Source organism: Neolamprologus brichardi, chromosome 7 (genome assembly GCF_056152115.1).
Source record: "Neolamprologus brichardi isolate AB-2024 chromosome 7, ASM5615211v1, whole genome shotgun sequence".
NCBI classification, from domain to species: domain Eukaryota; kingdom Metazoa; phylum Chordata; class Actinopteri; order Cichliformes; family Cichlidae; genus Neolamprologus; species Neolamprologus brichardi.
The window spans coordinates 1,025,001-1,037,552 of record NC_142110.1 but is presented as its reverse complement, the minus strand read 5'-3'; the positions used below and the strand labels follow the sequence as shown (position 1 = coordinate 1,037,552).

At 43.9% G+C, this 12,552-nt stretch overlaps 1 protein-coding gene across 2 annotated transcripts in view; it reads left to right on the top strand.

Moving 5' to 3' along the window:
* The window catches only part of gnao1a (guanine nucleotide binding protein (G protein), alpha activating activity polypeptide O, a), a 104,937-nt gene that overhangs the window by 80,648 nt on the left and 11,737 nt on the right, over positions 1–12,552 (top strand). Inside the window, exons 6-8 of one of the 2 annotated variants that reach the window (XM_006795801.2) lie at positions 1,428–1,557; positions 5,703–5,856; positions 10,100–11,653. In XM_006795801.2, coding sequence (XP_006795864.1) covers positions 1,428–1,557; positions 5,703–5,856; positions 10,100–10,287 — 472 coding nt within the window. In that variant the 3' untranslated portion in view covers positions 10,288–11,653. Of the gene's footprint in view, positions 1–1,427; positions 1,558–5,702; positions 5,857–10,099; positions 11,654–12,552 lie in introns of those variants that run through there. The other variant, XM_087842770.1, reaches the window with a different exon arrangement.

Here is a 12,552-nt window from a genome sequence, read left to right as displayed (position 1 = left end):
GGTGTTTGCTAGTTCACCTTACATGCATTAATGTAATAACGTGGTTAGCCTACTCAACGTAAATTACACACGAACAACATTAAGCTACTCACGCAGAGAAGAACGGCTGCTGCTGCATCATCATCCTCATCATTTCTGCTACACTGGCAGGGCTAGGGGCCAGGACTCTCCTCTTCGGGTTTTTGGGGGATGTTGCTAACTCCGGGTCGATAACAGGCACCACACCCGCAGTAGATGTGCTCGGTGTGAGGTCTCGCAGCAAGCTATCAAATATGGCGCATTTCTCGGCTTTAACAAAACGCTATGCGTCGCCAGGTGTTTCATCAGATTTGAGGTGTTACCTCCTTTGACAGTATCACAGTATCAGCTTAAAGCACTTGTTGCAGCTGCTGAGTTTGCATCTTTTGCTGTGAAGTACAGCCAGACTTTGACCGCTTCGCCTTGGGCATTTTTAATCTGTAGCTCTGCTCTAAAAGAACGTACGTACCTGGACCCGCCTACTATCCTCGGAAACGTAAAATGATTGGCTAGAATCTAAAGTGTATCACAGCTCAGGAAAAAAAAGCACCGAAATGTGCGCTGCTTTTCAGTCTGGTTACTACCGTTTATGTCAGAACCCGTACCCATCCCTAGTTTTTGTATACATGTGACAGATGTTGAGCTCTAGTGCCGTCCTCAGGAAATCAAACCTGACGTCAGAAATTGCCACGTGTCTGTGGAAAACTGTCGCTGCAGAGGAGAGACGGGAGAAACAAATCCAGATACTCTGAAGCTGCATTTCACTCACTGTGATAAAACCCTGATAGGCGTCAGGCTAACACCCTGATCTGTACGCAGTCAGCAGGTACGTGTGCATATGCAGAGACGCTGTCCTCGCTCATGCAGAGGACGTCCTAACAGCAACCTTCTGACCGCAAATATAAGAACTCCTTTGTTTGAAGAGCGTGAATAAGTGAAAGTCACATGTCAGATCATCATCAGTGATATCCAAAAATAACAGAATAAGGAAATGATGTCAGCATCTGTGTTTCTTTGAACCACAAACTGTTTCAAGAATCAGATTCCGAGGAGAAAAGAAGGAAATCCAAGAAGATCTTTGTGACGGCACTCGGCACGCTGTCATCCTCAGAGCACCTTCAGGTCCAGCAGTGAGGCCAGAGTCCTTCTGTGTGGACGTGAACCTGTTGTTAGGACCGTGTTATACCCACGGACTCAAAGCTGCTTTACTCCCCGGATCTGCGTCAGAAGTCGTTGTCAAATTGAATCATGCTTCGAAATGAGCTTCAAATTGAATCACCTTCTAATTTGACTCGACTGAATTTAATTTATTATTTCTATTCTGTACAAATGTAATAATTGACGATTTAAATGATGTTTGTGTTAAAAACCTGATCTTGTTTCCCGTGTTTGTCTCTCGTGTCCATCAGGCTGTTTGATGTGGGAGGTCAAAGGTCAGAGAGGAAGAAGTGGATTCATTGTTTTGAGGATGTCACAGCCATTATTTTCTGCGTGGCGCTCAGCGGATATGACCAGGTGCTGCACGAGGACGAGACCACGGTAAGGACACGTGACTCTGTCACTGCCAAATAACCTGTTTACAGCATCAGAGCTGTTTTCCAGTGAATCCGTTCGATTTAGGGAAACAAAGGTCACGGCACACACGACAAGCAGCCAGTATAAAGATAGATGTTTGTCACATGTAAGCGGACATAAAGCTTGTGACAGAGAAATGTCTGCAGAAATCAAGCCGTCTGAAAGGGTTATATATAAATACCTAATGCGTTCCCATTAGGAGCCACAGCCTGACTCTGTGGTAAACCACACGTCGTGCTGCACAATGAACTTCTGTGGAATTATCCTCTGGGCTTTTACTCACTTCCTGCTGCAGAAGGAGGACGCTGAAGTCCCCGCGGAAAATAGTTTTCAGACTTTTTTGTTTAACAAAAGTCGTAACTGAATGCAAAGTTATTTTTCTCCATGCAAATGATTCTTCCCTGCAACGTACAATAAACAAATTTCTAGCTTGGACACACGAATGTTCCACATGCACGGCGGCTGTAGAGTCCGGGACAGGTGACGTCACTGCAGAGAAGAAAGAAGTGGTGACATTAACCGCAGAGGATCCCTAACGATTACATCGCGTAACCTAAAACAAATAAGCTGATTTGAATGCACAGCACTCGCTGCTATTTATAAGCATAAAGTGAATCCTGGGAGAATTCCAGGAAGATGTGTTCAGGTGCTCATCTATTTATGCAGCTGGCATCAAGCTTCCCTCTGAGCTGGGAGCACCAGAAGACTGGAGAGGAAATATCCATCACAAAATGTGCTCACAAATAGCTTCGTCCTGTTTTTGCCGCTTGCATTTAAAATCTGTTGTTTCTGTGCCTCCATATAAATAGCGGTGCAGCTGTAAACAGGCGGAGCTTTGAGCGGTTTCACAGTCGTGCATTTGTCTTTACAAACCTGTATGGAAGAAGCAGAATCCCACTGAAAGAAACAGCCTGGACCTTTTTCAGCGACGAGATAGTGATTCTGACCGTGAACGGCTGCCTCTGTTACCTCTGCACCAGTGCCTCAGGAGTTTCAATCAAAAGTGTCGCACTTAATGATCGCTTGACAGAAACTTACAGTATTGCTAATGTCATGAACGTGAGACGTGATGTGACAGCTGGAAATCCCAAGACTCAACAGGACAGATCCATCCAGCAGTGAACACGCTCTTATGTTCAGACACCAGCTGGTAGAGGTGGGAATCACCATACCTCCCACGATACGATATTATCACAATACTTAACGCACGATACGATATTATTGCAATTTTTTAAAATATTTTGCGATATTCAGATTCTGTACATAAAGGTAAACTTTATCAATATTCATTTTCTCTAATATCAAAGTCTCACACTCAGTCTTTCTCTCATTTCAGTTTGATTGTTGACAAACTGAACGGTTTGTATTACAGTCTAGTCCAACTTAACTGAATCAACCATCTGGTACAATTATAGCTATTCTGAACTATGCAGTTTATGAAAACTATGCAGCCCCTTCAGCAACTGAAGAATTTGAAAGTAAATTAAAACAAAATATAATTTTACATTAAATAAAAAAGTTTTAAACTTAATTAAAATAAAACATGTCTTAAATTAAAATAAGTAAACTGTCATGTTTATTAAACACATTTGGACAGTGAAGGAATGTCAGGATTCTTGCTCAGAAAAAGGATCAACATGCTCTGAAGTCAGAGCACAAAAACCTTTTTGTAACAAAGTATCGATTTCTGCTGTCCCTGTATCCATACATTATTAGCAAACAAAATATTACGATGCTACACAGTATCCATTTTTCCCCCCACCCCTACTAGCTGGAGTGTTTTTGTTTTTGTAATCTGACTGATTCACACTAATATTATTGAACCAAACAGTTTTCAACGAGCTGCTGCATCCTCAGTTTTACTAGCAGATGCGTCCGTATGCGCACAGTGAGGATGCTACACGACCCGGCAGTAATGGGAGTGATACATACTGCACATCCTTCTGGGCAGTTCATCAAAGTCGCTGATAGGCTGTGGATTTAATTAGAATGGCGATATTTCCCATTATACTGATCCCTGCTGGACGGGAGATTTTTCTTTTCCCCATCAGACCGAGATCCTGCGTCTGCAGTCCTCACTGCTCTGTCTGCTGACGAAGGCTGTTTCATGCCTGCATTTAACTGTGTTTAATGACGTTTAAAATAGTTTTCCCAAGAACTCCCCGAATACTAGAGATCGCCAAAGTCACATGACTCAGTCTTTTAATGTCACTATACACATGCAGTGAGATCCACAACATCTGCAGATGTGTGGGGAAAAAGGAGGGTGAGGTGCACAGTTAGTGTGCACATATACAAATAAAAGTGTATTTACAGTGTGTTATTGCACAGTATTGACAGTAGTTTATGTACAGGGGGACGTCCTTGGATTGGGGGGTGGAGCTGTGTCGTCACATGTGAGCTCAGGGTGGTTATGAAGAAACTGTTACATTATATCAATGTGTTGTTATTATTATTATTATATATTAATAAATAATGGTGGCAAAAAACAAAATAGGTTCATTCACATTTCACTGTTATGAACTCCTTGACATTATACATCCCATAATCCCCCACACACGACATTTATAACACGTTTAAACATGAGGTGAGTTACAGCTTCAAAGATAAAGCTGAGTGAATGTTTCTTAAAGCCTTTCAACACTTGCAGATGTGCTGCCATTGTAGCCGAGATTTATTCGTGGCTGTTTCAGAGGACGGAGACGAGCTGAAAGAGCCGCTCGCCGCCTTTCTGACCTTTTAAAAAGCATCAGTGTGTTAGAGACATCGACACGGGTCACGCTCCACTCAGTACTGTTGCTTCGTTGTTGTATTGCGTCTACTCCAGCAGCTCTTGTGTTTTTTCTGTCACCTCCTCATTTCTGTTGGAACGCTCTAACGAACACAGGCGTACCCCCCCACCCTTTGACGAGACGACTGCTGTATGTAGATACTGTCTTCCTGCCTAAACACTTTCCTTTTAGCACTTGGGATGCATGTGTGTGTGGGATAGAAGAGGGGGGGTTAAAAAGGAAGTGGGACCCCTTGCATTTTCTGTTCCTGCTCTAAGCTCCGCCCTGCAGCATCTCTGGCTACTTCCACTCCTCCTGTCACTGTTGCCATCGACTGTCTTCTCTAACCAATCAGCAGTCAGATCTTCTACAGAAGCTCCACCCACAGACAGGTATGAAACCACCCCGATAGGTGTACACACACTCTGAGAGTTGAAAGCAGCGCCTCTTTGTGTCTGTGAACCGCTCAATCCAAAAATGTTGCCTGGCTTTCTCCTCTCTCGTTCTTCCTGGTAACTTTTTAAAGCTCGTCTTAATTTCCTAATTTTCTATCGATCTGTTTTCCTCTAATCCAATCAGCTGCTTCTGCTCGCCCGTCCTGAGCAGGAAAGAAATCAAACTGGAGAGAAACTGCTTTCAACTCTTTCTCTGAATCAATGTCACTGTAGCATGAACAGGTTTGTTACTGATGAACAAATAATCCAGGCCTCAGTTTTGTTTCATCTTCTACTTATTTTAGTCGCCGACCCAACGGTGGATACTAATTATTCATTTATGAAGCACATGCATTGTTCCTGTTGGGCCGAGAAGATAAATATAGTCAGAAAACACTTGCAAAGCTTTTAGTTTCAAAGTGCAGTAACTTGAGCCTCCTCTTCCTCCTCCTCCTCTCTGCCTTTACACTTCATTACCTCCACAAACTGTCACTGCAGCTTTTTCCTCACATACACGCTGCCAGCCGTGCAGTCGCCTCCTCCCCCTTCAAGCCTCACTCTGCAGCCCCAGAGTGAGGCTTGTGCTTAGCTACTCAGTGTAATAGAAGCTAACTGGCTAAAAGAGCTTTGCTATTTAGATCACTGATAATGTTGATTACTGATACGCTGATGCAAATACACAAACCCAGATACACGTGTCACTTTGCAAGAGGAACTTCCAGGACTTCTGTTCTTAGATTCAATTTAATTCCTCTTTGTGTTAAGATTGTGTGCATGTGATGTGGGTATTCTTAATTTGGCTTTGTGTATGCATGTAGGTGAATACTATATGTTTCCGTTGTGTGCTTTTACATTGTGTTAGAGGTTTAACAGAGGTTAACTCGTGCTAACGTCTCCCCCACAGAACCGCATGCACGAGTCTCTCAAGCTGTTCGATTCCATCTGTAACAACAAGTGGTTTCAGGAAACCTCCATCATCCTCTTCCTGAACAAGAAGGACCTCTTTGAAAGCAAGATCAGCAAGTCACCGCTGTCCATCTGCTTCCCTGAGTACACTGGTACATACAAGCCTGCACCGGGACATCTCATGAAGTGTAGTTGTGTTAAGAACGAAAACTAGAAGCTCTCGAGAGTCCGAACCTGCTCCGAGTTTTACTTTTAAGAGAATCTTTTCTATGGATTCATTTTATTTTTGTTTAAAAAGTTTGCAGTGCAGTAAAGGAAAGGCAGCTGTGAAGGGGAGGTCAGAGGTCAAAGGTGACGCAAACTATAACGTGATATTTAGAAAATCCATATACCCTAAATGTTACGATACGAACAAAAGTTCAAAGATGAGAGACACATTTTATGGAAATTTGACCTTGAAGAAAAGGTCAGAGGTTACATCATCGCTTACACAGCAGGAAACAATGTTTTAAATAGCTAAAGCATCACTTTGACCTTCGGATCTCGACTTTAAAGGAGGTCAGATATCAAATATGTGGCGATATTTGAACTCTTTATATGATGCTTTCTATATAGTGACAGTACACACTTGTAAGAGTGGAGCCTCAGTCATGATCTGCCCTCCTGCTTAGGCCACAGGTCACACTGACAGGTACAGTCAATGCTACAAATGCAGGACGTATTCAGAGAACTACATCAGCAGCTACAGCAGAGTTCCTGCAGGCTTTAAGAAGCTTTAGTTCCCAGCTACATGTTGCTTGGTGGCTCTTTACAGCATTCATCAACACTGGAATGAAAAATGGAAAAATATGTTTACTGTTCAACTTTATTTACACGGCGATAAATCACAGCAACAGTCGTCTTAAGACGCTTTAAATTGTAAGGTCGACCTACAATAATACATACAGAGAAAAACCCGACCCGGAGTGGAGTGCCCTCTCCGGGTCGGGGATGAGTTCCTGCCCCAAGTGGGGGAGTTCAAGTATCTCGGGGTCTTGTTCGCGAGTGATGGGAGAAGGGAGCCGGAGATCGACAGACGGATTGGGGCTGCAGCTGCAGTAATGCGGACGCTGCACCGGTCCGTCGTGGTGAAGAGGGAGCTGAGTGTAAAAGCGAAGCTCTCAATTTACCGGTCGATCTACGTCCCTACCCTCACCTATGGCCACGAGCTGTGGGTAGTGACCGAAAGGACGAGATCGCGGATACAAGCGGCAGAAATGAGCTTCCTCCGAAGGGTGGCTGGCCTCTCCCTTAGAGATAGGGTGAGAAGTTCAGCCATCCGGGAGGGGCTCAGAGTAGAGCCGCTGCTGCTCCACATCGAAAGGAGCCAGCTGAGGTGGTTCGGGCATCTGACAAGGATGCCTCCTGGGCGCCTCCTGGGTGAGGTGTTCCGGGAGGAGGCCCCGGGGCAGATCCAGGACACGCTGGAGAGATTATATCTCTCGGCTGGCCTGGGAACGCCTTGGTGTTCCCCCGGATAAGCTGGAGGAGGTGGCTGGGGAGAGGGAGGTCTGGGCCTCTCTGCTTAGGCTGCTGCCCCCACGACCCGGCCTCGGATAAAGTGGATGAAGATGGATGGATGGAGAAAAACCCAACAATCATATGACCCCCTATGAGCAGCACTTTGGCGACAGTGGGAAGGAAAAACTCCCTTTTAACAGGAAGAAACCTCCAGCAGAACCAGGCTCAGGGAGGGGCGGGGCCATCTGCTGTGATTGGTTGGTGAGAGAAGGAAGACAGGATAAAGACATGCTGTGGTAGAGAGACAGAGGTTAATAACAGATATGATTCAGTGCAGAGGTCTGTCCCAGTCTGGCTTCAGTATTTCTGCCTCCAGGGTTTGATGGTTGTGTCGAATCAGGACCAGGGGAAATTTCTTTTTTTAAACTGGGGGTGAATCACTTTCACATTCAAACTGTCAGCACCAGATGCTGCTACTAAGTATCGCACACACACCCGTGTTTGTAATCAGGCGAAGCAGCAATCGAGCAGAAACGTTGGCAAACTTCTTCAGCTGCTCCAGCTGTTTATTGAAACGAGCCTGAGACCTGTGGGCAGCTGCTAGCATTAGCTACTCCGACTAAACAAAGTGACTTCCCTTTCATAACTGGTGTAAAAGTCTGTTCTTTGGTCACCACAGTCCAGCTGCAGCTATATTAGAGCTGGTGATGTGGTTGATGATTTAAGACAAGCTGTCATTCGCTGAAGTTACTCTTTCATTAAAAACATGTCGAGATTTCACGCAGAGCAAAAGTACAGTGACATGAATCAAACCTGGCCATATATGTAGCTTCAGTTTTGAAGTCACAATTGTGCTGATTTCTAAGAAAGTATGAAAGTCGAACATAACGTTGAATCCAGAGAAAGAGACTCACGGGGAATAAAAGCTGGGGTGTTAGTGGGAGCACGAGAGGAGCTCCAGTGAGAGAGGAAACAAGAGACAAGACAACATGTGAGGCAGGGAGGGGGGCAATGGCAGAGACGGAGAGAGCAAGAGTGTGAGAAACTTATAACAACACAGGCAAAGCAAGATGGTGGGAACGCGAGAGGGCGAGCCAGCGGGACTGTGAGAAAGCGAGAATTAGAATTCCAGTCTTGTTCTCGGCCCTCTCCTCCTCTCTTCACCCCTCTGCAGACTTTGTGCCTGTTCTGATGAAGTTGCCACCGAAGCAGACAGACGAACCACAGTGCTGCTAATGGCTGAGAGCCAGAGAGATGTTAGCGACACTTGGAACAACATTTGCTCCAATCAGTGAGATCTGACTCATTGTAAAAGCACTGTACCAATTTAAGCTGCATTACCTGCCTAATGCTTGTGTAAAGGCGGAACAGTTGATAATGCTGTTGAGCTAAAAGGCTGCACAGTGGATTTGCCAGTGCTGGTAAATTCATCAATGCACGTTATTTTTAGCTTTTTGTAGCTTCACATTCTGAGTCTGTAACACATTAACCCTTTAAAGCCGGTCGGAGCGGCACGCTCTGTTTTGTGTAACTACTTTTAAATCCCGGTAGCTCTGCAACCACGTAAGCTAGCGCAATAATTTTTTTGCATATGAAACCGGAGGAGTTGTACTTACATCTTATGCCATCAGTTTGTCCTCGGTCACAGTTTCCTTCCACATATAACTTTGTAAAAACTGCATAAAAAGCACTTGCAGCAACAAAAACATAATATTCCAGAAACACGCTTTGCCGATCCGATCAGCTGTTCATAACACTTCCTACATTGGAAAAGACGTCAGCGCGAACTATCGCATGTCCGCCATGACCTGCCCGAAACCGGAAGTGACGTCATTTTCGCGAAAATGTAGTTTTTTACCATCAGGGCCTCATGAGCCTATACTGGTGTTTTTAAAAGTTATGTTTGACTTTATGACTTTCTGTGTGGTTTCTGGGATGCTTAGGACTCATATTGCACTGCTGGAAATAGTTTATTTTGATGCATATGCTGCTTTTTTGCAAATTTGCATTATAATATTTATTTTCGTTTTTCCTGCAGTGTATAAAAATTGGTGTATTTCAAAAATAAAACTATGAAGACACTCAAAATAAATTTCCTGTGGTGGGAAACTATTTTGTGCAACTTTTTTGTATTTACAGTTTTGAGGGATAAGCCTCTTAAATTTCTCTAACTAGAAATATATGTTAAAAAAACAAAAACGATTTTCAATTTTTTTGTAGTTTATTGCACTTTTTTGCAATGTATGTATTTACTATGCACTTAATGCAGACATATTATTAAAATCTGGGCTATAATGGTTGTATTGATGTATAGCAACTTGAAATGCTCCCAAAAATGGCTCCACAGCATGTAAACATATAATATAAGCTCTGGCGGACTTGGTTCTATGGTCTTAAAGGGTTAATAATGTTCAGGAAGTTGCAGCCTGCACCAGCAATAACAGGACATATTAGCTTCCATCACGTTTTTATCTGTCTGAAATCACCTCGTCTGAGAACGCGGCCCGTGCATCATTTTTATTGAAGCTTCGCCTCAGCTGAATGTGTGCTGACAGTCAAAGGTGATGTTTTCAGAAAGCATGGAGGGGAGCACACGGATACAAAGGTTCAGATCAAAACCAATCACAGCAGATGGCTCCGCCCCTCCCTGAGCCTGGTTCTGTCGGAGGTTTCTTCCTGTTAAAAGGGAGTTTTTTCTTCCCACTGTCGCCAAAGTGCTGCTCATAGGGGGTCATATGATTGTTGGGTTTTTCTCTGTATGTATTATTGTAGGTCGACCTTACAGTATGAAGCACCTTGAGGGGACTGTTGCTGTGATTTGGCGCTGTATAAATAAAAGTGAATTGAACTGGGGGGGTTTTCTAACTCTGTGTGTGTGCGTGTGTGTGTCCTCAGGTCTGAATACGTACACAGAGGGACTGGGATACATCAAGTCTCAATATGAGAGCAAGAACAAGTCACCCAAGAAAGAAGTGTACTCCCACGTGACCTGTGCTACGGACACCAACAACATCCAGTTCGTCTTTGACGCCGTCACTGACGTCATCATAGCCAATAACCTCCGAGGGTGTGGCCTGTACTGATGATGCTGTTACACTTTGGCCAATGGATGCTGGGTGTTTGACTTGTATGTGAGAGCTGGTCAACTGTGGGACCTGAGCTGTGTTCATGATGTCATAGTTCTCATTTCTCATACTGGCCCAGTTTGAATTAACTGGTTGGTTGTTGGTGGTTGGTTGGCTGAGACGTCTTATCTTTATTCTAATTAAGAACCGTTATTTTAAGCTTCTAAAATCTGTTCTCGCTGCAGATATTTTGCACAATACCGAAGCTGAGAAGCAGAACGAGAGACCAGCTGAGCCGAACACAGTCTGGTGTACTGAATCACTTTTTTCCCATTTGTGTTCATATTTTTGTATCATAAATTTGTGCCTTATTTACCAAAAGTCGACGCAAACGTGCGTATGATTAGTCTTAGTGGGGGTCAAGTTTAGCTAATTCAAAGCTTTAATCAAAACTGACTTTGTTGCAGGCATTTCAAGTACTGAGTGTAAACTTCAGAGCTGTTAAATCGAGGAAAATAATTGTATGATATTTTCAGAGTAGTAGAGTTTTGGGGGTTAAATTCCCAGCAGTATTTGTGCCCACTAAGAAGCTGAGGGGGAGTTACAGCAACTGATAAAAATAATAATCGATAATGAACTTGGAATATTTAAATGGGATTGCCACTTTTACGTAAAGTTGCCATAGTAAAAACAGAGTGCACCCTGGTCACTAGTGGGTGGTCCACAGGGACACCTGAGACACCTGCTGACGTCATTCTAAAGAGTCGAGCTGTGAGAACATATCACAAATCTTACCGCTGTGCTTTTAACCTGCGATGAAACTGTGTAGATTTCAGTAAACCTCCTGATTCCTCTTTTGATTGGATCTGATTTCATGGTGTAAACGAGCGCATAAAGAGGACGTTGTTGCTCGAGCCACGCCGCTGACATCGTTAATCTCTGCAGACGTCACTCCTGGCTGCAGGCTCATCTCGCTTCTTGCGCGGGACTCCTTAAAATCAATTGAAACAAAGAGTCGCAGAAGCTCTTGCCGACTCCCGCGGACAGTTTCCGCCTAGATAGCGCTTCAGCACAAGTACTGCCATTTTTGGGAGCATTTCAAGTTGCTATACATCAATACAACCATTATAGCCCAGATTTTAATAATATGTCTGCATTAAGTGCATAGTAATTACATAAATTGCTAAAAAGTGCAATAAACTACAAAAAAATTGAAAATCGTTTTTGTTTTTTTAACATATATTTCTAGTTAGAGAAATTTAAGAGGCTTATCCCTCAAAACTGTAAATACAAAAAAGTTGCACAAAATAGTTTCCCACCACAGGTAATTTATTTTGAGTGTCTTCATAGTTTTATTTTTGAAATACACCAATTTTTATACACTGCAGGAAAAACGAAAATAAATATTATAATGCAAATTTGCAAAAAAGCAGCATATGCATCAAAATAAACTATTTCCAGCAGTGCAATATGAGTCCTAAGCATCCCAGAAACCACACAGAAAGTCAGAAAGTCAAACATAACTTTTAAAAACACCAGTATAGGCCTGACACAGTGGATGCGGTGCACCATGCAATATCCCTGCTGTCCTCCAGTCCACCTTAATAAACCAGAGGTGAGCTTTGAAAGATTACAGACTGATGTGTTCGTCCTCTGGGACACGAACGTGACTACGGTTGTGTCCACGCTGTTCTCCTCGTATCTCGACGTCTGTTTGGAAGTGATCATAAAATGAACAGAGTGGCGGGCGCCGTTCTGACCCAGCTCAGAGAGATCAGTGCTGGAGCTACGTCATTGGTTCCTCCGCGTCGCCACAGTTAACCTCGTCACATAGAAAGTGTTTGTCTGTGATGGCGCCGACGAAGCTGAGCATCTTTATTTAAGAGAAGGGCATTCGCACGCACAAACAACCAGATGTGTTTCCTCTGCTCAGAGCCGCCGTTTGTGGAGCACAGGTAGATGTCGTCATCATCGGCCCGCCCGACCACATCTGTGCCAAATTTAGAAACAGAGCGCTCCCCGAGGCCGTCGTTCAGCCTGCATGCTGTGTGCTGATGTGTGTTTTGTGTGTTCATGTTTTCAGATTGTATATAGTTACCTACATGTGTCTGTTGATGGTACAGAAAAGGTCACGGCGTGTGTGTGTTGTGTAAGAGGCGACATCAGCCCATGGGTGCTGCGGTGGAGTCAGCATCTGTGGATTAATTACCCAGAGGGCACCTATCTACCCTTTCAGCACAGACAGGCCTCAGACACACAAACACACTCACGGGGCTTCAAAAT